Source organism: Mesoplodon bidens (assembly GCF_964165515.1).
Source record: "Mesoplodon bidens genome assembly, chromosome: 7".
Lineage (NCBI taxonomy): Eukaryota > Metazoa > Chordata > Mammalia > Artiodactyla > Ziphiidae > Mesoplodon > Mesoplodon bidens.
In genome coordinates this window covers 99,185,556-99,210,643 of record NC_138164.1, presented here as the reverse complement: position 1 = coordinate 99,210,643, position 25,088 = coordinate 99,185,556, and the positions used below count along the sequence as shown (strand labels likewise).

At 37.3% G+C, this 25,088-nt stretch overlaps 1 protein-coding gene across 1 annotated transcript in view; it reads right to left on the bottom strand.

The window, feature by feature from the left end:
- Positions 1-1,029: 1,029 nt before the first annotated feature.
- Positions 1,030-25,088, bottom strand: part of LOC308620823 (cilia- and flagella-associated protein 44-like) — a gene marked incomplete at both ends in the record, with an annotated part of 33,931 nt that continues 9,872 nt past the window's right edge. The window contains 2 exons of the mRNA XM_081240716.1: positions 1,030-1,108; positions 10,514-11,763. Of these exons, the coding sequence (XP_081096842.1) occupies positions 1,030-1,108; positions 10,514-11,763 (1,329 nt within the window). The remainder of the gene's footprint in view (positions 1,109-10,513; positions 11,764-25,088) is intronic.

Sequence of the window (25,088 nt, the reverse complement as noted above, 5' to 3'; positions counted from 1 at the left end):
GTGGTGTGACCAACAGAAGGCCCTGGATAAATATTTCATCTAATTTGTTATATAGTCAACTTGCTATATAACAAAATTATGCTACAAGAATTTTGTTTAGTAGTGAGTAGAACATAGCAGCATTAAGCTAGTGCGGGCATATAAAGCTGTTCCTGGCATGCTCACAGAGCTGAAAAATTGAGGCATTAGGTTCAAACCTCACCACTTCAACTTGTGTTGATACAACTTGAAGAAGACTATCTGGGTTCAATAATCCTCAGTGTTTTGAGACCTGTTCTATAACCTCTGACATATCATCAGTTATACATTGATTTCTCTCAAGGGAAGTGGATAAACCAACCAACCAATTCCAGTTTTCTTTTTCCTGGTGTTGCCATGTTATCCTCTCCCATACACAAACATCATTCTTCCTTCTGTGGATATTTTTCTTGGAAGAGAGATACCTCTGCTTCCTTAAGGCTTTAACTCCTTAGTAGACCCACTCATCCATCCTCCCTCACTTAATACAAAGAGCGGCAGCAGACAGAACTTAGGCTGTGCACCTTTTTGAATTGTTGGCTGATTGTCTAGTGGGTATCAGAAAAACATATCAAGGCAAGGCTACAGCCGTATCTAGATCTGAGAGTCAAGGCTAAAGCCCTCAAGCTCTGTTATTAAGGATATAGGACTTGCACAGCCTGAACTGGGAAAGTGAATCCTCTGTAGGATGGGAAGGAGTGAAAAAGATTGTCAACATTGGTTTCTCTAACTGACTTACCATAAATAGTAAACTAGGGGCTTTGAAAATGCCTATATATCTACTGTCCACTTTCTTCGGGCCATAATATGTGGGTTTAGTTGAATTTCACAGCCAAGGAGAAAAATGAAATCAGATGTAATAGAACACATGCAGGTCAACACATTGCCTTCAGGATAACTGGGCTAATAGGGGGTCAAGCCCATGTGGAAAATTTACAAATGAGATGACACTGGAGAAATCTGGGTGCAATAAGAACCTGATTAATGAGCACAGCTGCTCATGATCCAGAATCATTCTGTGTCAGTCTCCATTTCAAGCTTATTTGTTGCCTTCTTAAAGTTTGGTGTCTCATCACTGTGCTCCTCAGTCCTGTTCAAAAGTAGCAAAAGGGTAAATCTAACTCCTGTACATTCTCAAATGATTAGCTCAAATTTTAGGGGTTTTTTTTGAAAGGCTTAAACATCTCATCAGTTTTCTGATTATGCTGATTTCTCTTCTCGCCTCTGCCTCTGCTTCTTTCTTGATGGTATTATGAGTACTGAAATGAGTTAATAACAAGAGTAGTTCTACCTGTGTTTACTCCTCAGAAACAGAGAAAGCAGAACTACCAGAAAGTCCATTGGGCTTAGAATTAGACAGATGTGGCTCTAAATCCCAGTTCCAACCCTTAACAGCTGTGTGAACTTGGGTAACTTAACTGAAGCTTTCTATGGCAGTTTCCTTTCTAGTGATGCAGGTTTAATGGAGATAATGTTCTGACCCATAGGAAACACTGGGTGAGCGTTAGGCACATTTGATTCTGAAAGATGAGGTGTGGGGAATAAAAGCAAAAGGTTTTCCAGATGGATTAGGATTTGTATATTTCAGAGCAGTGGTCCCCAAGGAAATGCTTCCTGGGGATATAGCAGAATATGGAGAGAAGGGGTATGTGTATTTCTTTAAATATCTTTAAATTTTCTGTCATTAAAAAAGTCAAAACATAAGGGAAAAAAGTTCCACAGCATCTTCTTAACTATGGGAGGTTACCCAGAAGATAAATTAAAAAGACAAAATTAGAAAGAAGGGAAAAAAATAACCATTAGAAAGGAAAACAAATAGAAACTACAAAATAAGATGATAGAAGTAAGTAAAAATATAAAGAGAATAATTGCAAATTGTCTGAACTTGCCAGTTACAGACAGAGTTTGTTGTGTTGCATTAAAACAAAAATCCAGAACTTGACTGCTTATAAGAGACAGACTCAAAATATTTTAAAATGGGAAAAAAGTTGAAAGTGAAAGGATGGGAGAAGATACACCAAATATTAATCTAAAGAAAAAATATATTACAAACACAGTTTTGAAAACTTAAAAGGAATTATTGTAAACAATTTATGGATCAGAGAATAGAGCATAATGGACATGAGAAAAATACTTAAAATTGAACCATAAATAAAAGTACTGCACATGAAACAACTAAATCAATATAAGAACGATTAGGAAAAGAAGGAAGACTGGAAATTAATGAATTAAGTTTGCAACTCAATGTTAGAAAAAGAAAAACAGAGTAAGCTTAAGGAATATAAAAGGGTGTAATTAATATATGTACAGATATTAATGAATAAGAAAAAATGTACAATAGAGTAGCTCAAGGTCAAAATCAGGTTATTTGAGAAGGATAATTTTATTATACTTTTTTAAAGATATATTTTTGGAAAGATTGATCAAGAATAAAAAGGAGAAGGCTCACAATAAAAATATTAGAAATTTAACAAATGGAACATACATAAGTATAGCAGAAATTTAAAAATAATGCAATCTATTAAGTCTATGACAATAAATTTGAATGTAAGTAAATTGACAATGTCCTGGAAAGCTATGCCTTATTAATACTCAAAAGCAAATAGAAAACTTGAATAGATATACAGCCATTAAAGAAATTAAAAGAATGGTTAAAATAAATCTGAAAAATGAAAAAGTCAAAATCATATTGCCCAGATGACTTTCCATAGGTGAATTCTAGCAAACGTTAAAATATAGCTAATTCCAAGTTTGTACAAACTATTCTAGATGACAGAAAAAGACAGTGCTTTCCAGCTCATTTTAAGAGTCAAGTATAAACTTGATATTGAAATCAGAGGTGAGAAAGAAAAATTAGAGACCAATCTCACTAATAAATCAAGCCCTAAATTTAAAAAAAAGCAAGCTGAACCCAGCTATATTTAAGAAAATAATACATTATAAGCCATTTGTGTTTATTTCAAGAATGTTTTAGAAAATCTATTAATGCAATTTACATTAACAGATGAAAAGAGACAAATCACGTTAGATATAGAAAAACAAGTCAAACAACAACAATGACCCCAAACTTCTTAGCAAACTAGCAATAGTAATAGGAACTTAGTAACAGTGATAGTAATAGTAATAGGAACTTCCTAAACCATGTGAAGGTACATAACAGAAACAGAGAACAAGTTTCATGCCTGATGGGAAAATATCAGATGTATTTCTTCTAAAGACCAGGACAAACCAATGATGCATTTATCACAGCTTTCATTTTATATTGTATGAGAGGCTCTGACATGTGTAATAAGACACAAAAATGAAGTAGAAGGTATAAAAATTCAAAAGGAAGAAACAAAACTATTGTTCCTTTCAGAGTCTATTATTGCCTACATAGAAAATCCAAGGAAACTGTGGATGAACTAATAGAATTAATGAGTTCAAAACAGTGACTGAATATAAGACCAATATATAAACGTCTTTAATGTTTTTTTATATCAGCCACAAACAGCAAATATAATATAGAAAGATAATATTTAAAACATCAAAATTAAAAATGTGTCATATTTTTGTGGAGAAAGTTTTAAATCTTTGTTGAAAGATGTTAATGGCCTAAAGAAGTAGAGAGATATGATATGACTGTGGATGGGAAATCTCAAATCATAAAGATCCTCATTCTCTAAAAATTAATTCATAGACTCATATCATTTGCATTTAAAGTCCCAGTAGGATTTTCCATGGACCTTGGCAAGCTCATTCTAAAGTTTATATGGAAAAACAAGGGATCAAGAATGGTCAGGGGACTTTTGAAGAAGAAGATCAAAATAGGGGGGCTAAACTTACCAGATATCAAGAACCCTTACAGTGTTTCATTAATTAAAACAAAGTGCTATTAACTCAGAGATAGAAATGTTGAACACAGTAGGAAGCCTATACAGAGTTTATACATAAAGAAACTTGATATGTGACAGAAATAGTATTGCAAATCAGGGAGAAAGGAGGCACTATTTAAGAAATGATTCTAGGACCACTCATTACCCTCATGAAAAAAGTGGAATTGGATTCATTTCTTACAACCTACTCTAAGGTCAATTCTATTTGGATTAAAAATCTGCATGAAAAACAAAATTTCACAGTTTTTAGAACACTAGAAAATGGAACACAAAACTATAAAGGCAAAGATTGATAAAATGAACTGTGTTAAATATTTAAATCTCTACATCAAAAGATATGAAAAAACAGAGTGAGAATGTATGTCACAGAATGAGACATTTTTGAAACAAAAATAACATACAGGATCATTGTGCAGCATACTTAGAGAACTCCTAGAACACAAGAAGGTAAAGACAATTCAATTTAATAATAGACAAAGAATATGGTAAGATAGATCACCATGTTAAAAAACTCAGAAGGCCAACAAATGTGAACAACGCATACTATCAGTAGTATTCGGGAAAATGCAAATTAGAACTACAATGAGGTATCATTTAGTACCAATGAGACTGACAAAATTAGAATGATTAACAATTTCAATTGTTGCAAGAAAGTGGAACCTTGGGCTCTCTCATACACTGCTGGGAGAAGTATGAATTGATCCAGTAACTTGGGAGAGCAACTGACAATAGCTGGTAAAGGAGAGCCTACCCTATGACCTACGTATTAGAATGTTCATTGAAGCATTGCTTGCAATGGTGAAAAAATTGGAACAACATAAATGTCCATTAAAAGGAGAAAGGATAAATCAATTCTATATTCATACAACAGAATCTTTTACAGTGGTTAAAATTAATGAAGTAGAGATAAATGTATCCATATGAATAAATTACAAAAACATAATGCTAAGTGAAGAAAGCAAATTGCAAAAGAATGCTGTTAGTTCAGGTGCTCTAGAATGCAGGCACCAAGACAAAATTAGACACGCAAATAATTTACTGGGGGGAACCATCCGTGAATGAGAAAGGGAAGGAGCTGGAGAAGGTGGGGAGGGTTTTCAGAGCATGATGCAGGTCTAAGTCCTATGGAGGAGCTGTACAAACTTGGGCAACTTTCTTAAACTCTTTGTGTTTTTATTTTCAAAAATGTAAAATCAGTATATTATTTAATTATGAAGGTAGTAAGTTAGGAAATGTAAGATATTTACAGCAATCCCTGGCACATACTAAGAGCTATAAAGCATTTTTCTATTTCCACCGCAATACATAATACCCCAGATTCCTTATGATATCATGAGCTGGAGTTTAGATGCCTAAACAATAGAATTTAATAACCAAAGTTGCCCATTAAAGTAGATCTGCATTTTGCAGGAATGTATCTGCATTAGCAATCATCTTGTCCTCAGTTATTGGCTGAGTAGCACCAGGCCGGGGAGGACCCAGAGGGAAGTAACTGTTGTCATCAGGAAATTGCTCTCCATTAGAGCAAGGAGATTTGAGTGGCGCATTATCATGGCTGCCACAAAGATGTACAATATGATTCTGATCTTATAAAGTCTGTGATACAGTTCTACGTATTGTTTGTGGATACACAGATATACAGGAAACATTTTAGAACATGCTTTGGAATAAGGGCCAAATTCAGGGTAATGGTTTACTACCGGGACCAGGGAAAGAGGAAAATGGGAACAAAGAGGGCACTTCATTTCATAAATCTTTATTGTTAAAAATCTAAATAGTGGTTACAGTGGTATTTACCATATTACACTCTCTATTGTTTTCATTATCCTAATGTATTTTTTAATAATGCACTAAAGCTAATTAAGAAGCAATGTAGTGGGTGTGAGTTACAAAAAGTGGTTGGGAAACCTTGTTTTAATTGAAAAGCAGAAGTCAGGGAGATAGGCACAAATCTCGTAAGTTTCCATTTAAGACCACGACTGTGAATCTTGTTACATGAAACAAAGTAATCACCGAATGAAGAACAATTTTACTGCAGATCAGCTTCTTTTTCCATTCTGGGGCATTGCAGAGGAAGATTTTTTTAACAGATGATAGAGTCACAGATTAGTCTGTGTAACAATTGCAAATGTGCTAAAGCACAGAAGGGACTTTTCTTGTCTTCATGGGAAGGAAAGATGAAGTAATGCCATTGCTGTTATTTTTCTGACACTGTTTCATTATTTATATTTGGTCACTGGTATGAGCATTTTAAGGAGATAGCTAAGAGTTTAAATAGGTCCTAATGAGAATGGAAAAAGAGTATTTAATTTTTTAAGTTCTAAAGTTCAGGCATCTACATTCCAGCTCATGATATCGAATGGATTATAGGGTGTTATGTGTTATAGTGGAAACAATAGAGCAAATGTTTTACAGCTCTTACTATGTGCCAAGGACTATTGTAAACATTTTACATTTCCTAACTCACTACCCTATGAGTTAAATAATATACTGATTTTGACTTTTTGAAAATAAAGGCACAAGAGTTTAAGAAAGTTGACCAAGTTTGTTCGGCTAGCAAATTCTCTACAATGGCCTCAAGGTCCTGTGTGATCCTGTCCCTTACCTACCTCAGCCTCGTACCATGCACTACTTCCCATAAAATGCTCCAGTGACATAGGTCTCTTTTCCAGTCCCATAAACACATCAAGCCCTTTCTTGCCTCAGGGTGTTCACACGTAATGATTCCACCCTGGAATGTTATTTCTCCCACTATTCCCTTGGTGAAATATTTGTTCAAAACTTTAACCCAGTTTTTATTTTTTGTTTTCTTATTACTTAGTTGTAAGAATTTTTATATATTTTAGATACTAATCCTTTTCCTTTTTGGAATGGTGTCTTTTGAAGGACAAAGTTTTTAATATCTATAAACATCTATCTGATGAAGGATTTGTACCTAGGATTCACCAAAGAAGATATACAGATGGCAAATGAGCACTAAAAACTGCTCAACATCATTAGTCATTAGGGAAATGCAAACTAAAACCACTAGAATGGAGAAGATAAAAATGACTGACATATGAAATGCTGGTGAGGGTGTGGAACAACTGGAACTCTCATAATCTGCTGATAGGTATATAAAATATACTTTTTTTTGAAATATACCTTCCAAATACACTTTGGAAAACAATTTGGTGGTTTCTTTGAAAGTTAAACATACACCTACCATATGATTCAGCCATTCCATTCCTAGGCATTTTTCCGATTGAAAATAAACCAAATGTCTAAAAAAAAATCCTACACAATGCTCATAGGAACTTTATTTGCATTGGTCCCATATGAGAAAAAAACCCGAATGCTCATAAACGGGTGAATGGATAAAAAAATTGGGGGTATATTATATAGCAGAATACATGCAACAACACGGATTGATCTCAAAATGTTTTCCATATTTCCCTGTCTTCTCCAACTTTTGTCTCATTTATTCTAGTAGCTTTGATATAGATGTCAGAATTTTTTCATAGATGAATATTTTTATTCATTTTGAATTAGTTAGTGTTGATGATGAATGTGATGAATCCTTTCTGCTTTTATTTATTTTCCTTCATTTATGAAAGATATTCTTTTGCTGGGAATATAATGAATAACTGACAGTTTTTTCTTTTAATAATTTAGAGATGTTTTACTATCTCATTATGAGTTATATTTTTCTGCTTTGTATGCCTTCTAATTTTTTATGAAAGATATTCTTTTGCTGGGAATATAAACAACTGACAGTTTTTTCTTTTAATAATTTAAAGATGTTGTTTTACTATCTCATTATGAGACATTTTTCTGCTTTGTATGTCTTCTAATTTTTTGATTTGATGATAGGCATATTTAATTTTACCTCATTAAGTACTGGATATTTTTGTATTCCTATACATTTTCTTGAATTTTGTTCTGAGGTGTATTTAATTGACCTTAAAAGAGTTTCGTCCCTTCAAAGCTTTCTGTTAAACTTTGTTAGGCAGGACCAAAACAGCCTTTATTCCAGAACTAAGTTTGTTTCATTATAAGCCAATATCCTTTTGAATACCTTACACCATCCTAGTTAATTACAAAGTTTTTTCTCTCTGGCTTATAGGAACAGAAATATTTCTGGCTTTCTGTGTTCCGTAGGGTTGGTTCTCTATGTTTCTTTTAGGTGATTCTTTATCTGCTGTTGAATAGTTTCCTCACCTCCATGCTCTAGTCAGTACTCAGATGAAGACTTGAGGGGAACTTTCTGCAGATCTCTGGGGTTCTCTCTCTCTGCAGCTTTTCCCTCTATGTGCTCTGCTCAGTGAACTCTAGCCTTCTTGGCCTCTCCAAACTCCAAGATCTCTTTTCTCAGTTCAGTAGGGTCACTGGACTCCACCTAGTTCCCTCTCCCTCTTCTGATAACTGAAAACTCTCTCAGGACAGTAAGCTGGGGCAATCAAAGGTCACACCTCATTTATTTCCCCTCTCTCATGGATAATTTTCCCATGCTACCTTAGGTTCAGTGCTTGAAAATAACTGTCTGGTTTCTAAATTACTTCAGGCCAGAGGTAAAACTCGTCCCTATTACATCATCTTTGCCAGAAGAAGTAGTATTTACTTAGCTAATTCTTAATTGTAATTTTAGTCTCTGGTTAAATCTCTCTTCCCTAGGTATGCCTCTCCTGATCACTCTATGTAAGGCTCCCCCTGTTCTCATAACACTTGGCTATTTTTCTTCAGAATTCTTACACAATTAAAAGGTTTATAGTTATTTGTGGGTTGATTTGTTCAGTGACTATATCCACTACTAAATAATAAGCCTTGAGCAAAGACTATACTGTTAAATTCACCTTTGTATCCTTAACACCTAATACTATGCTTAGCGTATGGTATAATTCCAAATACTTGTTGAACAAATAAATGGTTGTAGGACAGGGGCAGTGCACCTCTTTGTGTCACATCTGTGCCAATGTATTCTTATTTGCATTTTGTTGGAATGAAAGTAATATTGAAAATACATGCTGTTTATCTCAGAGTATTTTCATCTACTTAGCTAACAAAGAGCAACATTAACTTAGTAGACATATGAGGCTGTTAACATTTTGTTCTTCCAATATGTGAAATTCTAGTTTGTGTGCATTTCTACCTCTCATAGCAGTTGTATGTGTATGTGTGTTTTTGTGTGTATGTGTGTGGAGGCTGGTTCATTTGGACTTACTTAGTATCATCAAAATCAGTTCCCTCATCATTGTCACAGATAGAGCCACTATTATGAATAGATTCTGTAGACTTCCAGATTTTTTTCTATGATTTTATATATAAAATTTGGCTTTGTATATTTCAACACTGTGTTGCTAGGAGAATATACATTTATGCTTCTTATAACTTGTATAATTATTCTTTGTCATATGAAATATCCATATTTCCACCTTTTAAGTTTTTTTTGCTTTAATTTTATGTTGATTTATATTAGTATTGCTACAGGATTTTTTTGAGGAGATGATTTGCCTATTTCTTTTTGTAATACATTTGTTTTCAATCTCCTGATGACTTTAGTTTTTCTTATCCATTTAATAAATCCATTCATTGTGATTTTTGATGTGTTTGGACTTGTTCTTGCCATGTAATTCTGCATCTTTGTTTTCTCTGTTCTATGAGTTATCTATTGCCATGTATCTAATGCCCACCCCCTGCCAACTTCATGGCTTTCAACAACAATAATTTTTTAATTATCTTCCTTAGTTTCTATGGTAAGGAATTCAGATGAGCAGAGAAGAGATGGCTTTTCTCTGTTCTATGATGTTTTGATTATCAACTGGATTCATTTGGAAACTCATTCACTCATATGTTTGGTAGTTAATGCTAGTGTTGGCTAGGAATCTAGCTGGGGCTTTTGACTGAACATCCTCGTGTGGCTTCTCCATTTGGCTTGGGCTTCCTTACAGTATGGTGACTGGGTTTGAAAGTCAAGTGTACTGAGAGAGCCAGGTAGAAGCCATTTTGTCTTTTATGACCTAGCCTCAGAAATCAGGAAGCATCACATTCACTGAATCCTATTAGTTGAGATATTTATAAAGTTCTGTCTAGGTTCAAGGGAGGGAATGTAGACTTCATCCCTCAGTGGAGTTGTGTCAACTACACATTTTAAGAAGAACATGTGGCATGGTATATATAGTGGTGTGACCACCTTTAGAAAATACAAATCTGCTGCATCTTGTTTACATTTTTACCTTTTTTCCTATTTTTGTTGAATTGATAAAGTTTGCTTTGTTCTATTTTCCCTCACTACTGGCTTCAAAGTTATTCATTTTATACTTTTAGCTTACCAGTGATTGCTTAAAGTTTTTTTTTTTATTTTTTTATTTTATAGACCTTAAAACAAATTTTATACAAAAGACAAAGAAGGGCATTATGCAGTGATAAAGGGATCAATACAAGAAAATAATATAACATTCATTAACATATATGCATCTGGGACTTCCCTGGTGGTCCAGCAGCTTAAGCTCCGCACTCCCAATGTAGGGGGCCTAGGTTCAATCCCTGCTCAGAGAACCAGATCCCACATGCCACAGTGAAGTTCCTGCAGGCCGCAACTAAAGATCCTGCATGCTGCAACTAAGACATGAGAGGTTGTAGACCAGGTTAACTGGCAAACAGGTCCAGGAGTAGTAATATAACCGATTGGCTTATAATCCCTTTCCACTTCAAAGAAGAAGACAGTTTGATCTTTACTCCCTGTGGCTAGAACTTCTCCATCACGATCATAAGCTAAAGCAGTGACAGGAGAAGTATGAGGTTTGAAAACCTGTTTCAAACGAATATCTGCATCTGAAACTCTCTTCCGTCCCACAAAAACTGTAAGCCCTTTTGGATCATAAAGTTCAAGAATTCGAACAACTCCATCTTCAAATCCTGCAGTAATCTGTGCTCCCCCGTTGCTTACCAATCGTGGTACCCAAGCAAGGGCAGTACCTCCTTGTTTGAATTTCATCTGAACCAAAGGAGTTTTGCTAGCAAAATCATAGAGTCTAACAGAGCAGTCCAAGCCAGTAGTGGCCATGAGATAAGTGAGAGGAGAGACGGCCAAGGCTTCAATGGCTCCAGAATGGAAGGAGAAGAGGCATTCTGGATCTTGGGTAATATTTGAAAAGCTAAGGTCAAGCTTCCATATGGCTCCATTGGAATCCTGAGACAACCAAAAGTTATTTCCAATTTCATTCATTTTTATCATAGAGAAGAGTCTGACATTCTTGTCTACTTGAAGTTCATTAATGGGCTCTATCTCTAACAATCCAGTCTCATCTATAGTATCAGCAGTGTCTATTGTCTCAAAATCCCATATCCTAACACATCCATCTGACCCGATGGTGATGACTTCACCCTCGTCCAGCATTATCTGGTTAATGGGACCCTGATGACAAGGCTTGCCTGAAGCTCGACTCAGCTCGACTTTGATGTGGCCACCTTCCCAAAGCAGCATGTTGCCCCATTCTGACCCTGAGAGCACCTTCCCATCTGGGAGCTCCATGTAACCTTCTATATCATTAGTGGCTGTTTTGCCAAATCGACCCAATGAACCCTGAAGCTTGAGGCCGGTGAATGTTAGAGTCATTTCCCAGAACTTGATGTGGCCGGATCCCGATGTAGTAAGTTGCTCGTCATCTTCAGGATTGAAAGAAACCTTGAAAACTTCCTGGGAAAAAGCTTTTGTCCTCAGTAGGGGCTGCTCTTCTTTCCAATTCCAGATTGTCAGTGTGTGATCAGGGTTGCCACCAACAGAGGCCAGCAAGGTACCACTGCTGTTAAAGTCCACATATGCATAGGCCAGATCAGCCCCATCAGAGCAGAGGCTTCCAAGCAGAAACAGCCAGAACAGCTCAAGGAACCGCTGCCGGTGAAGTAAAACATGAACTCTAACTGACTAATTGCTGGAGGCTCAGTGTGGACAAGTCTGAGAATTAAAAACTCCAGGGGGACCCAGTCATAAGGTGGCCCCAACAATATTGTGAGATTTACCTCCAGGAGTTAACCAGATTCCTTCCTAAAGTAAAAATATCTAGAAAAATCCTCCCAGGCTTCCAACAGAAGGAGGGGGAAAGGAACCATTTTGAAATCTAAAATTTTTAATATGCATATGTAAACTTACATTTTTTTAACAAACTTGGAGTTAATTCATATCTAGTTCTATCAAACAAGGCAAAAAGTAGCACACTTTTACTTCCCTCTGCCTGCCTTACTCTGCCAAAAAACATGTTGTAATTGACTGGATTTTAATATATGTTTGTTATTAAAATACATTTTAAAAATCAGCATTTACTTTATGTTCTAATTTCCTTTTGCTTGCTTAGAGGTGATAGAGTGAAATGCTTAATTTCACTGAGGGGTGAGACAATCTGGTCTTGTTAGACTTACTAGAAGTGTAACTGGACAATTACTTTGTCTGAGCATTTTTGTCTTTAAAATTGGAGAATATTTAGACCTATTTCTACCTAATAGGTAGAAAAGATATGAGATGATATACATAAAGCACTTAGCACAATGCCTGACACTTAGTAAACTTTCAATATTGTTTGAAGTATTATCAATGGTTTCTAAATATTTAAATATAAAAACTTCTTGGGACGTCTCTGGTGGTCCAGTGGGTAAGAATCTGCGCTCCCAGTGCAGGGGGCCTGGGTTGGATTCCTGGTCGGGGAACTAGATCCCACATTCATGCCACAACTAAGAAGCCCACATGCCGCAACGAAGATCCTGCATGCTGCAACTAAGACCCAGCACAACCAAAATAAATAAATAAAAAATATATTTTTTAAAAATATAAAAACTTCTTGTGTTTTTCTTCTTATTAGTATCTTTTACTGCTAAAGATCTTCCAACTTTTTTCTTTTTTCTTTTTTCTTTTTTTTTTTGCAGTACACGGGCCTCTCACTGTTGTGGCCTCTCCCGTTGCGGAGCACAGGCTCCAGACGCACAGGCTCAGTGGCCATGGCTTACGGGCCCAGCCGCTCCACGGCATGTGGGATCTTCCCGGACCGGGGCACGAACCCATGTCCCCTGCATCGGCAGGTGGACTCTCAACCACTGCGCCACCAGGGAAGCCCCAACTTTTTTCTTTATTACTCTGTCTTTCTCCCCAGGCCTTACATGACAAGTATATTGGGTACATGGCTTGGATTTGTTGTGCAAGCATTGACATTCCTAAATATCAGTTTATACTTTGATTACTCTTATGTCCGTTAAATAAGGCCATTCTCAGTGAAAACTGAAAAAAAAAATTTAAAAATCACATGAGATTGATTCTAACATTGACAGTGTGAACCAGTATTCATCATATATCCTTGCTACAAGATTAGAATATCTTGAATGGCATCTAGGCATGTGTCATAAATGGAATAATATATGTCAGGATGAGGGAGTAGACTATAAATTGTTGATCCTTTTATTCTCCCTGGAAATTTGTTCTTACCACCAGTTATTATCCAAGAACCTTACCCCTTTTATTTCTTTTTTTTTTTTTTTTTTTTTTTTTTTGCGGTATGCCGGCCTCTCACTGCTGTGGCCTCTCCCGCTGCAGAGCACAGGCTCCAGACGCGCAGGCCCAGCGGCCATGGCTCACGGGCCCAGCCGCTCCGCGGCACGTGGGATCCTCCCCGACCGGGGCACGAACCTGTGTCCCCCGCACCGGCAGGCTGACTCCCAACCACTGCGCCACCAGGGAAGCCCTTATTTCTATTTTAATCTCTTACTCTTTCCTCTTTTTGGTGTTTAATGAGCACTCAATTTTCACCTAGCTAAGAATACTTGGTAAAGTTGGGTAGCAATGATTAGAGGTTCAGGTTTAAAAAAATCAGAAATATTGTAAGCTACAGAGATGATTCAAAGTCATAGATTACAGCACATGTACCTATCAGAGATGAAAGTGGGAAGGTAAGGATTTGGGTGGTACAGCAATAGGTAGGTGGGCTTTGTAGTGGCAATTGTAGCATAGCTATACTAAGGCAAAGGGGCGTCATGACTCACCATTATATCTCTAGAAATAAACTGGGAGGTTACAAAATAGCTTTAGATATTTTCCCATTTTGTAAAATAACTTATGGGACCAGTCAAATTGTTCCCCCTAAGCAATGACTCCAGGCTGATTGGTTACAATTGGTTGCAATCAGGAGGATAACTGTTAGAAATTCTGCTTGCATGTGGATTTGAAGTGTTTGTAGGTGTTCTGAGAAGACTGCATGGGTCATCTGGAAAGTCATCGATCCCTTGAGGCACGTGGGAAAAGAGGAGCATACTACACATCATATATATGAGCAAACCTCTTTATTAGCACAAAACCCATTTCTGTGACGCATCTATTCTGAAGAAATTTCTGGGCAAAGAACAAAAATATAGAATAGTGGTTAAACAACTGAGTCCTCGATTAAGACTGCCTGGGTGTGAAATCTAATTCTAAAACCTGCTAGTCATGTCTGTATGAGAAAGTTATTTACCTTTTCTCTGCTTCACTTTTCTCATCCATAAATGGAGTTAATATTAGCTAACTTATAAGGCTGTTGTGAGGATTTAGCAAGGTAATACAGGTAAAATGCTTATAACAGGAGTATCCACATCCTAGGCACTCAATAAATATTAGCAATGATTCTTAACACTTGAGAGATTGAGAGTGGCGATGTGGAGAGTAAGTACAAAATATTTGGAATATGTTCTCATACTTGCGATGATTTTTTAAAATTTATTGTATCTCAGGATGTCCTTAAGGATTGCTGTTGTTGTACAGATTGTTAGAGGAGATAGTCCAGTGCAAGTGAAACAACACAGCTCAAGGTTTTTTGAGTTCTGGATATGGGCTTGGGGAAGTCACCCTAGTTTTTTAAGCCTCAGTTTTTCCTTTTCTTCCTGACAAGAATATTAATCTTTGTTCTTACTGCCTCACAGGGTTGTCAGAAGATGGAATGCTTTATAAATTATAAAGGGTTGTAGCTGTCTCACATCCTTTTTGGGAGCAGCTGTATATAAATTATAAATAAAAAGTACTATGCAAATATAAGGAATTATTACTGTTGTATATTCTGGATGTGCCATTCTGAGATATGCATCCACTTAACATTAGTTGTGTGTGTGTGTGTGTGTATGTGTGTGTGTTTGCCTATGTAGGAGGGTACCTGGTTCTAAATAACTCTGTGAGTGTGTGTGTGTGTGTGAATGAAACGCATATATATTGAAAAATGTGATGCCTTATGACAAGTTGATTGTCCTAGAAGGAAAAGGAAAAGAAAACTCTTAAGTTGTGCTAAAAAATCGAATCATCTGACAGTCACATTCCACCAGAATGCTCAAGCACAGCTGGCCGAAAATACAGCAGCCATTCATCACTCAGTTCTGGGAGACAGTGACCAATATAAAGTGCAGGTTGCTTGGAAGAGCAGTTCTTTGGACACAGAATGGTCTTGGGAATATATTGTCAGGTTTATATATAATTATCATTTAAACTGAAATGCTCTTCTCAGGTAAACAGGGGGTAACCTTGTTATGGTACACCAATCTTGACTCTTTGGGGACTATATTCTAGTTGTCTTCTGCTTTGGTTTGGGTTTAAGAGGTAAAGAGGCATTGACATACTATATTTGACTTGATTTGATGTGAGATGGTCTTACGAAGTCTCCATATTTTCTTAATGAAGCCCATATTCTTATACTTGAAGAAAAAAAGGCTGTACTGTTTGGTCCTTGCTTGTTTCTCCTGTCTCATCTCTTCCTGCTCAATGCTAGCAATTTGCACTCCAGCCCTCTGAACAATTTGTGGTTCCCTGAACAATCTTTTTCTCCTACTTTGAACAGATTGTTCCTTTTGCCTCCAACATTAAAACCTTAAAATTCATCTCTTCTCTCTCCTCCAGCAAGTCTTCTCTAACTCTGCAAGATGAGATCATGAGTCCCTACTATGTGTTCTCCCAAGGTGGCCGTTATGGTGTCTGTGATCTGGACCATAATTTCTTGTTTATTTGTCTGTCTCTCTTACTAGGCTATAAGCAACTTGAGGGCAGGTTATTGGGTAAATTGGATTTCAATTTTAACTGTGCTGTGGTCTGTATAATCTTGATCATGACTGCTTCTCTAAAGCTTGTTTTCTTTATCCATAAAATTATTAGACTAATACCTGCTCTTTTAACCTTGCAGAATATTATGAAGATGAAAAAGATACAAATGTGAAAGCAAATTGAAAGCAAAACCAACATAAATGTAATTTTTAAAAAGTGCTATGGAAATAGGGCATTTAAATTTTTTTGTCTTTTTGATATAAAAATTAAACATTGGTGTTCTCCCTCAGAAGAAGATCTGAGAAAGAGTTTAGTAGAATGGGTTACTATTGAAATAGAAGAGATTATATAGTCCTTAGAGATTAGGAATAAAATCTTTATGCTTCTGGAACTTGGGCTTGGCTAGCTAGAAATCGGTGCTGCTTCCATGGCAAACTGACTAATAAATGTAGCAGATACTAAGTTACTCTGTTAAAAAAATGTGAAGTCTGTTTTGGGGGAATCATTGTAATTAGGAACTTGGAAATGGTTTTGATGCAGTGAGTGTGTGTTGTGATGAGGTCTTATTTATAAAAACATACTGTTGAAGTTTGAGAGGGCCCCCCAGATAACATCCCTCTTTCTGGTCTAAGTGCTGTATCCATTGAGAATTAAGACAAAGGAGTAAGGCAGATGAGAGAGAAAAACATCACCTTTGTTATTCATAAAACTGATAATGGAAATTACAGCTTATAAATATAGATGAATCAGCTTATTAGCACTGAACCTAGAGTTATATAGATGTTTTCACCCAGTCACAGATAGCACTGGACCCCTGTGAAACTATCAAAAATGTAGAGGGACAGAGCTATACACACATCCTTTTTGGGAGAACTGGCACCTAATGGGATGAGAAGATATGCCCAGATACTTTTTCCCAACTCACTAATCAGATTAAGCAGTTTTGCCTCTTCTAGAGGCAAAGAGACTGGGATGAGGGCAGGAATATTTTTCTGGTCAAACTTTCTCCTCATTTGAGCATAACAAAAACCAAACAAACCAAAAGACAAAAACAGGAGTGGGAAAGAAGCAGTACCTACTTAACAAGAATCTATCCATTTGTTCCACTTGGGGAATGCCATTTCTAAAGGATTATTTGTTCACAGGCTTTAGCTGAGTGATTGACTTAGCAGGGAGCTACATTGTGATGCCATCACCTATCTCAGAACTCAAGACTGTGAAAGAAACACCTGATATAATAGGAATGAAGAAGCCTCTTGCCACCACTATAAAAGAAAACTAAGCTTTTCTATAACAGAAAACTAAGCTCCCAATTTTTAAAGCCATCTGATGATTTGTAATACTAAACATTGACTTTGTGCCATAAATTTTGCATACCTCACAACAACCCAGAGACAGTTGCTATTATTCCCACTTATTTTGAATATAGGAACCAAGGCTCAGAGAGGTAAAGTAACTTGCTCAAAATCATAAAGACAGCAAGTGAGATTCAAAGTCAAGATTGTCTAAATCTAAAGCTCATTTTTTCCTCTTTATTGTGAAAATGAAACAAAATATACAGAAAACGGAGAACTCAGTTTTTTCTTACAGCTGTTCTCTGATTTGGATGGGCATGGCTAGTGCGATTTCATATTAAAGCCAGGTCCATGTTAAAGCTTTATTTGTGGGTTCTGTTTTGCTTCTCTGGAAGTGTGTTGATTTCTACATCAGTCTATGTGAGATGAATAACAGTCTGGACATTTGGATGAAAGTGATAGTGGGTTAGAATGGAAAAATATTGCCAGCCATGGGAATTGTTTTACAGCTATAATTATGCCACTCTTGGCTGCTAAAATAATAATAAATGAAATGTATCTTTTAGAAAGGACTGGAAAGAACTCCACCTTAATCACAGAGATCACTTAGAAAATGTCTCTGTATTTTGAACTTTCAGCAAGATAAATTTGAGTAACTGTGAAGATGTATCCAGTATACATTTGTGTATTAAAGTATAAACTGTTCTTTTGTAGTCCACTCTAGGGTCCCCATATATCCTGACCTAAATGGCATCTCCTCTCCCGTGATGCTGGGTATACTCAGCTATAAAAGAAAAAGCTAGTGTTCTCCTCCTACGCATTTCTCCTTTACTTTTACACTACTACTACATTTACAACACTTATGACACTTTCGGTCACCAAATGTGTGGAGCTTTTTCCCCACAACAAGCAGTTCTCTGTGACACCAGCTGGGTGTCCTGCAATTTAACTCAATTCTGACACTATTTACCTGGAAATGTTAAGGGCTCAGTCCCACAAGACTCCTCTCACCTACTTCAGATGCCAATCTCAGGTAGTATACTTTTGTGGAGGCTTCATCATGAAGGCATGATTGATCATAATTAACACCATTTTCAGCTTTTCTCTCCTCTCAAGAAAATGGGGAGCAGGGTTGAAAATGCCAAGCTTCTAATCATGGCTTGTTCTTTGCAGTAACTAGCCCTCCTCCAGGAGCCACCCAGGAGCCCACCCAAAGTTGCCTCATTAAAACAAAATACACTCTTATCACTCAAGAAATTATAAGGGTTTCAGGAGCCCTGTGTCAAGAACCAGGAACAAGGACAAATATTAGAACAAAAGATGTTCCCAGTTCTCTTACCACCCAGGAAATTACAAGAGTTTCAGGAACTCTGTACCAGGAATTAGGGGCAGAGACCAATCTATATTACTGTATTATTTCACACCACCTTAAAGGAAAACTCTCTTTTGTCATTACTTAAATATTTTATGCTTCAAAATGATTTTTAACAAAGAGGCGTAAAGGTGGCACCCTGGTGAAATAGAACAATTTGAGGATTTGAAGTCAAATCTGGGTTTGAATCATGGGCTTTCTATTTACTGGCTAAGTAATTTTGAAAGGCTCAGTTTCCTTACTTGTGACATGAGAATCCTAACAGGTACTGTTGGCTCTGTCTCTGGAGTATTAATAAGTCAGATGCAAGCACAGGGTACTAATATTTATTGAGCTGCCATCTCTGTGAGTACTTTGAAGGATATCACTTAATATTCACAATAAGACAGCTTCAGATTGGCTGCATATAGTAAAATTTAAACTGTAGTACATATTCAGGATTTCTCTTCCCCATCTCTTTCTACCCCAAAAATGTGAGGAAGAGATCCAATATGGGTCAAGGGTGAAATGGATTTCAAGAAGAGCCAGAATTCATAATAATCTACTCCACATCTGTCATGATTGTTGCCACCTCCCAGTGCTGTGGTCACTCACCTCCTTAAAGGAGATGAGCAGGGAAGGAATTCCAGGGAAGTAAATACTAATTATTCTTAGCTAGAAATTTGGCTTCAAATCCCTGCATAATCTCCCAAGCTGCTGCATGTGATACAGGACACCAAGACTCCATTTGCCTTTATGATGCAAGGTTCAGAATCAGAGTAGCCTTAAGTACTTGAATCTCCCATGGGAAAAGAGTCTACCCAAGAAGGAAGCCAACAGAGGAAACCACAGCCTGAGAAAGGAGATGACTCAGGAGAGAAAGACTTAATTCCTAATGAAATGATCCAACCATAGCTGAAGACATAATTTCTCTGGAGTTTTCAGTTAATGAGCTAATAAGTACCTTTTATTGCTTAAGTCCGTTTGAGCTGGTCTCTGCCCCTTGTAATCAAGAGAGTCCTGCCTAATATATGCATGAACAAAAGCAGCGGACAGAGATTTCAGGAGATGGATGTGACAGAAATGGCAGAGAGAAGGTTAAGATGATTTCATAACTGAGTTGAGATGGAGCTTTGGAGAGGAAAAGTAGAATATGGCTTTGGGGTTGATAGTCTGAGTGATAGAATAATCATAATGAAGATTGTTTCCCATTGTGCTGGATTTCTGCCTTTGTCCCTCCAGATACACTCTTTTTCCCTTTCCACCTTGCTCTTTGCCCTAGGATCCTGACCTGTGTGAGTTATGTGAACAAAAGCATCTGTATCTCCTGGCTGCTGGTAGGGTGTAGCCAATGAGGAGAAACCAGAATACATCTTTCTAGTTCCTTTGCTGGCTGTGTCTGTGAAAGACCTTTGCTCTTCTCAATATAGCCTGATCTTCACGATTCTGTCATGCTGGGTTCTTTATGTCATTCCTCCCACCTTACATCTTTTCAGGTTTATTGTAATCCCAGTCATGATGCTGCTAGCCTCAGGTTCCTGCACTATCTCTTGTGGTTCCTCTGCTCTCACCCACACCTTTGTAGTTAGTCCCTTGGTAAATCAACACACCTGGAATTATTTTAATTTGAGTGTTTCGTCTGTTTCCACTTGGAATACCAAACAGATACACCTTGATAATTAATTCATAGAAGGACATGTTTATGTTGTAACAGTTTCCTCATCTATATCGAGTGCTTTAACATTTTCAAATTTTCATTAGTCTCACAATAACCTCAGAAAGTAAGCAGGTCAGGTGATGTTATTCCAATTTTGTAAAGGAAACCAAGCCTTGGATAAGAAATAGATGTCCTGGGTCACACAACCAACAGGCTACTCTTGAACCAATGTCTTTTGACTCCAAAAGCTGTGTATTTATTCTATCACACCTTGATTTATCAGAAATAAACTAATTTGATTAAAGTGATTGCATTTTACTCTTTTATCTTTAAACTAATAACTAGGTGTTATAGGAATAAGTGTAAACAGATATAGTTCTCCATTAGATAGATGCAACAGACATGTGGTAACATCCAAACAGAGAAAAATTGTGTAAGTGGGCAAATAATGAATCTATATTCTGCATATGAAGAGCCACCTTAGACAGGCTGCAAAAATGGGGGGCAAAAATGATTATAGATATGTTTGTACATCTTAAAACAATCAACAGTTCAATATGATTTATGTAGTTGAGATAGGCTAAAACCTCACTAGTATAACAGCTGAGTCATTTGTCTTAGCAAGAATCTTGTTATTGGCAATCAATAATGCAGCCAAGATGATTGATGGCTTTGTTTTCTTGCGGTGCCTTAGCTAGTCTAAATTATTTATTTGACATATTGCCTCTTGGCAGATGTAAGGAAACCACTGATAATATGTTTGCATTGCTTGGGTGTACATCTGAGAAGGAAAAATGGGTATTTTCTTCCTGTCCCTGATCTTGGGGCATATTATATAGGTAGTGCTATGTTTTGTAGAATTGTCATGTCATCCACTACACGTATTAGGAAGAATGAGACAGTGAAGTTTTAAAAGTGCCATTCTGGTTGTCCTAAAATGGAATAAATTTCATTACTGTCAAGAGCACAATTCATTGGCAGATATCTGACTTCTTTCCAGCCACAGTGAATATATATGGGCACAGGGCTCTATATACTGCAGTCTATTGTGATTTATACGGTAAGATGTCTTTCTTTCCCAATAGACAGGGAGGTCTTTGAGGATAAGAACTGCGTCTTATTTGTCTTGGTAATCCCAGTGCCTGGCGCAGAGTCCAACATACAGTAGTTACTTAATAAATGTTTGCTGATGAATGAAATTCAAGAATGAATTAATCAGGCAAAGAATTTGTAGCCTTTGCCGTAGGTTTAGAAGTTATTAACCTCATTCAATAAAGTACTGCTTTGGAGAGAGGCATAAACCAGAAGTCAGATCTTTTTTTTTTTTGAATCTCAGTGACAATAGGCAAGTTATTTAACCACCTCAAGCTTCAGTCTTCTTTAGGCAAAGTAAGACAATACTTTCTTCATAGTGTTATTATGGAAATTCAAATGTAAAATTAACTTGAAGAACTTTGTAAACTCTAAATGACCATATAAATAAGAAATTTACATGAGGGTAGTGTTTTACTGTTAAACTGGCTTTACCAAAACAATAGCAACAAAAACCCAGCTCTGACTTGTAGCATTTGCCAATTTTTATGGTATAAATACTCCCACCGTGGCAGATTTCAAACTTACAAAGGTTTGAAAACTAGCTAACAAAATTCCTGAATATTTAACAACTGCCTCTTGTGAGCTGGCTTCTAGACACCACTGGGTGAGAAGAAGGGATTTGGCTTAGATGAGTAAGAAATGTGATGCCCTTAGTATCTGTTGACATATGGAGGAGAGTTCTGTACTTTGAGAGGGAAAAGCAGCAGGATATTTCTGGCAAGGATAGACTGAGACTTCAGTTCTGTACTGAGTTGATTAATATGACACCATTGTAGTGATTATCTTAGTGACAGAGAGGTACCCAGATATTCTTTCACCCTTAACAGAATTTTTGGGCGCCAAAATTGAATGATTCATTTAACAAATATTTATTTATCTTGGGTGGGCAGAGGGTCACTGCTGGAAAAGTACTAAACGTGGTGAATCATTAGGTGATTTGGGGTTCACGGAACAGGTTCACATTGGCCTTTTTTTAGGGAAAGGAGGTTTAATGGAAGTGTAACAGGGAAGAGCCAAATCTGACTACATGTTGGATCTGTTTCTTTTACTTTAACCTTTGCTTCCTGGTTGCTTTTGTTCACTAAAAGGATACTGTCTGTACATAATGGTCTGCCTTGGGGAACCCTGCCCCTCTGCCTGAATGTTAAACCGAAGTGCCTTTGTTCAGGGAAATATCCAGACCCTGTCCACCTGTGGATGGCTGCAAGAAAGAAGAAATTACCACATCCCCTCCCTGAGGCGGTCATTCCAGGGGATATTTGCAAAACTTACGGCCTTTTTACTTTACTTCCTCATCACCTCCCCCTCTCTGTGCTATAAAAGAAACTGGCATCCAAAGCCCGGGAAGATGGTTATTTAGAGACACTAGTCTGCCCTCTTCTTGGTCCGCTGGCTTTCCAAATAAAGTCATATGCCCTGCCTCAACACCTCATCTCCGATTTGTTGTCCTGTCGTGCGGCGAGCAGAGCAAGCTTGCACTTGATAACAGAAGGACACCCTGGACCTGACCAGGAGATATCGGAATTCGGGATAGCTCTATAGGTATCTCTTCTCTTGGTCTTCATGATCTCTTATGGCATCTTGGTTTCTCTCTATTTGTCTGCTTCATCTTTTCCACACTTTTAGTAATGCAACAGACACGCAATTGTGTTTTAGGTCACATTTTTGTCTGATGGGCTTAACGTACCCTAACCCATATTCATAGGGACATATCAAAAGTTTAGTGTGACTAAGTTAACGTGCAAGTCAGGAAGTGATTTTCAACTTTTAGCGTCCATTAGAGTCACCTGGAGAGTTAGTGAAAATCACATTCTGGGAATGCATATAATTGTCACTATAATTCAGTCTCCTGGGGTGGAGCCCAGGAAAATAAGCAACGTAGATGATCTGACGCAGGTGGTTGGAAAGAGACGTGCAAAAAACATGCCAATTTTTAAGTACCTTACCTTTCATGGTTGGACTTTATCTTCCAGGTCAGTGGTTCTCAACTTCGGCTGCACACTGGAATCACTTGGGAGCTTTAAAAAATGTACTGGTGCTTGACATTCAAAAAATTCAAATTTACTTGATCTGGTATGTGGTGTAGCATCAGGATTTTTTAAAAGCTCCTCAAGTGACTAATGTGCAGCCAAGTTTGAAAACCATTGTGCTATGGGGAGCTTCTGAAGGGCTTTAAGCAGGTATGCTGTTTAAGAGGGAGGTGTTTGAATTACTCTAACAGCCGAAGAGAGAAGGGAACTGAGAGCTATAATACTGGTAGTCTCAAACAGGAATGAAAGGACAGGATGTTTTGACCAGAAAGTGGGATAATCAAATTTAAGATTTCAAAGGTAGAGGACAAGTTCCAGGTGAATACAAGAACTGCAGTGTGGCCAGAGGCTTGAGTGGCTGAATTAGAACATAAGTAAAGGTCGCTGGAGTTAAGAAGGTCAGTGAACAGAGAAGCTGGGCTAGAAGGTAGTGACAAGGAGGGATAGAAGGGATATTGTCATGTTTAAGAACCTCAGAGAAAGATGGTTTTTACAGAAAGATGGGAGAGTAATAAAGGTCTGGAGGTAGGATATCGTGAAACAAGAAGTATTCTGACCCTACATGGTGACTCTGGGAAGAAAAGGAGGTGACTGTGTGCATGAGAGAGAAAGGAAAAAAGAATAGGAAAGGAAAAATTTGGAAAGGGGTTACTGGGGGCATGGTTACCTAAGAGAGAGACAGGTATTAGTTAAGTCAGGGGTTGGAGAGAATATTCTGGGATCAGATACACCGTTCAACAATTGAAAGAGTTTTAGAGGGTGCATTAGGAATGTCAGAATGAAGGTTGAGTTTGGCGCTGGGGTAGAATAGAGTTGGTAGTCATTGGGGCTGCCCACAAGTATTACAGTTCTCTCTTCTTCAGGGTGCATGGCATAATTGCACTTTCCATCCTTCTGGAATTGAGGGTGTTCCTTTGACTTGCAAGGACCAACATGACAGGTGAACAGAAGTGATGTGTGTTACTTCTAGATAGACGCTTTAAGAGCTTGTTCAGGATGTACCATATCCACTTTGATCTGCCTTGGCAGACATTGACATTTTAAATACTGAAGCCATATCAACCTGGGGTCCTGGACCAGGGCCCTCCTGCTGATCCATGATAGACACAAAACAGGAACAGGGATTGAACCTTTGTGTTTTTTAAACCATTGAAAGTTTGAATTTGTTGGTTACCTCAGCATAACCTAGTTTGTTCTGACTGATATAGAAATTAGTGCCTCAAAGTGGTGCTGCTATTAAAAAAATAAAATATATGGCATTTGCTTAGGGACTTAATGATAAAAAACAAGGAGCTGCTTCAAAGACTGGAAAAGTGATAATCCATGCTCTTCTGTGCTAAAGCATTTGCCCAAACTGGCACTTGAGGTGACTGGGGAGGCAGACTATGTACCTATGAGTACAGGTCCATGGTAAAAGTTCAGAGAACAAAGCATTAGTATCATGTGTTAGTTGTAGATGGCTGTATTTGGGGGGAAAAGGGCAGATTTGCAAGCAGGAATGAAAGGAAATAAAATATATACACAAAAAAGTACTTCACAGTTAGAAAAGTAAAATACTTCACAATTCCAAACAGAAAAAGATATAACTCAGAAAACTTTGGAACAGAAAAGAACAATTAAAACAGGATTAGAGCAAGCATCAATTTAAAAGTATGGCTATCACTCCCATTGTAGATTGGTTTACCTCAAAGTAGAGGTCCAGCTAAGAATGTGTTGCCCAATTATGTGGTATAACATGGTACAGAACTCTC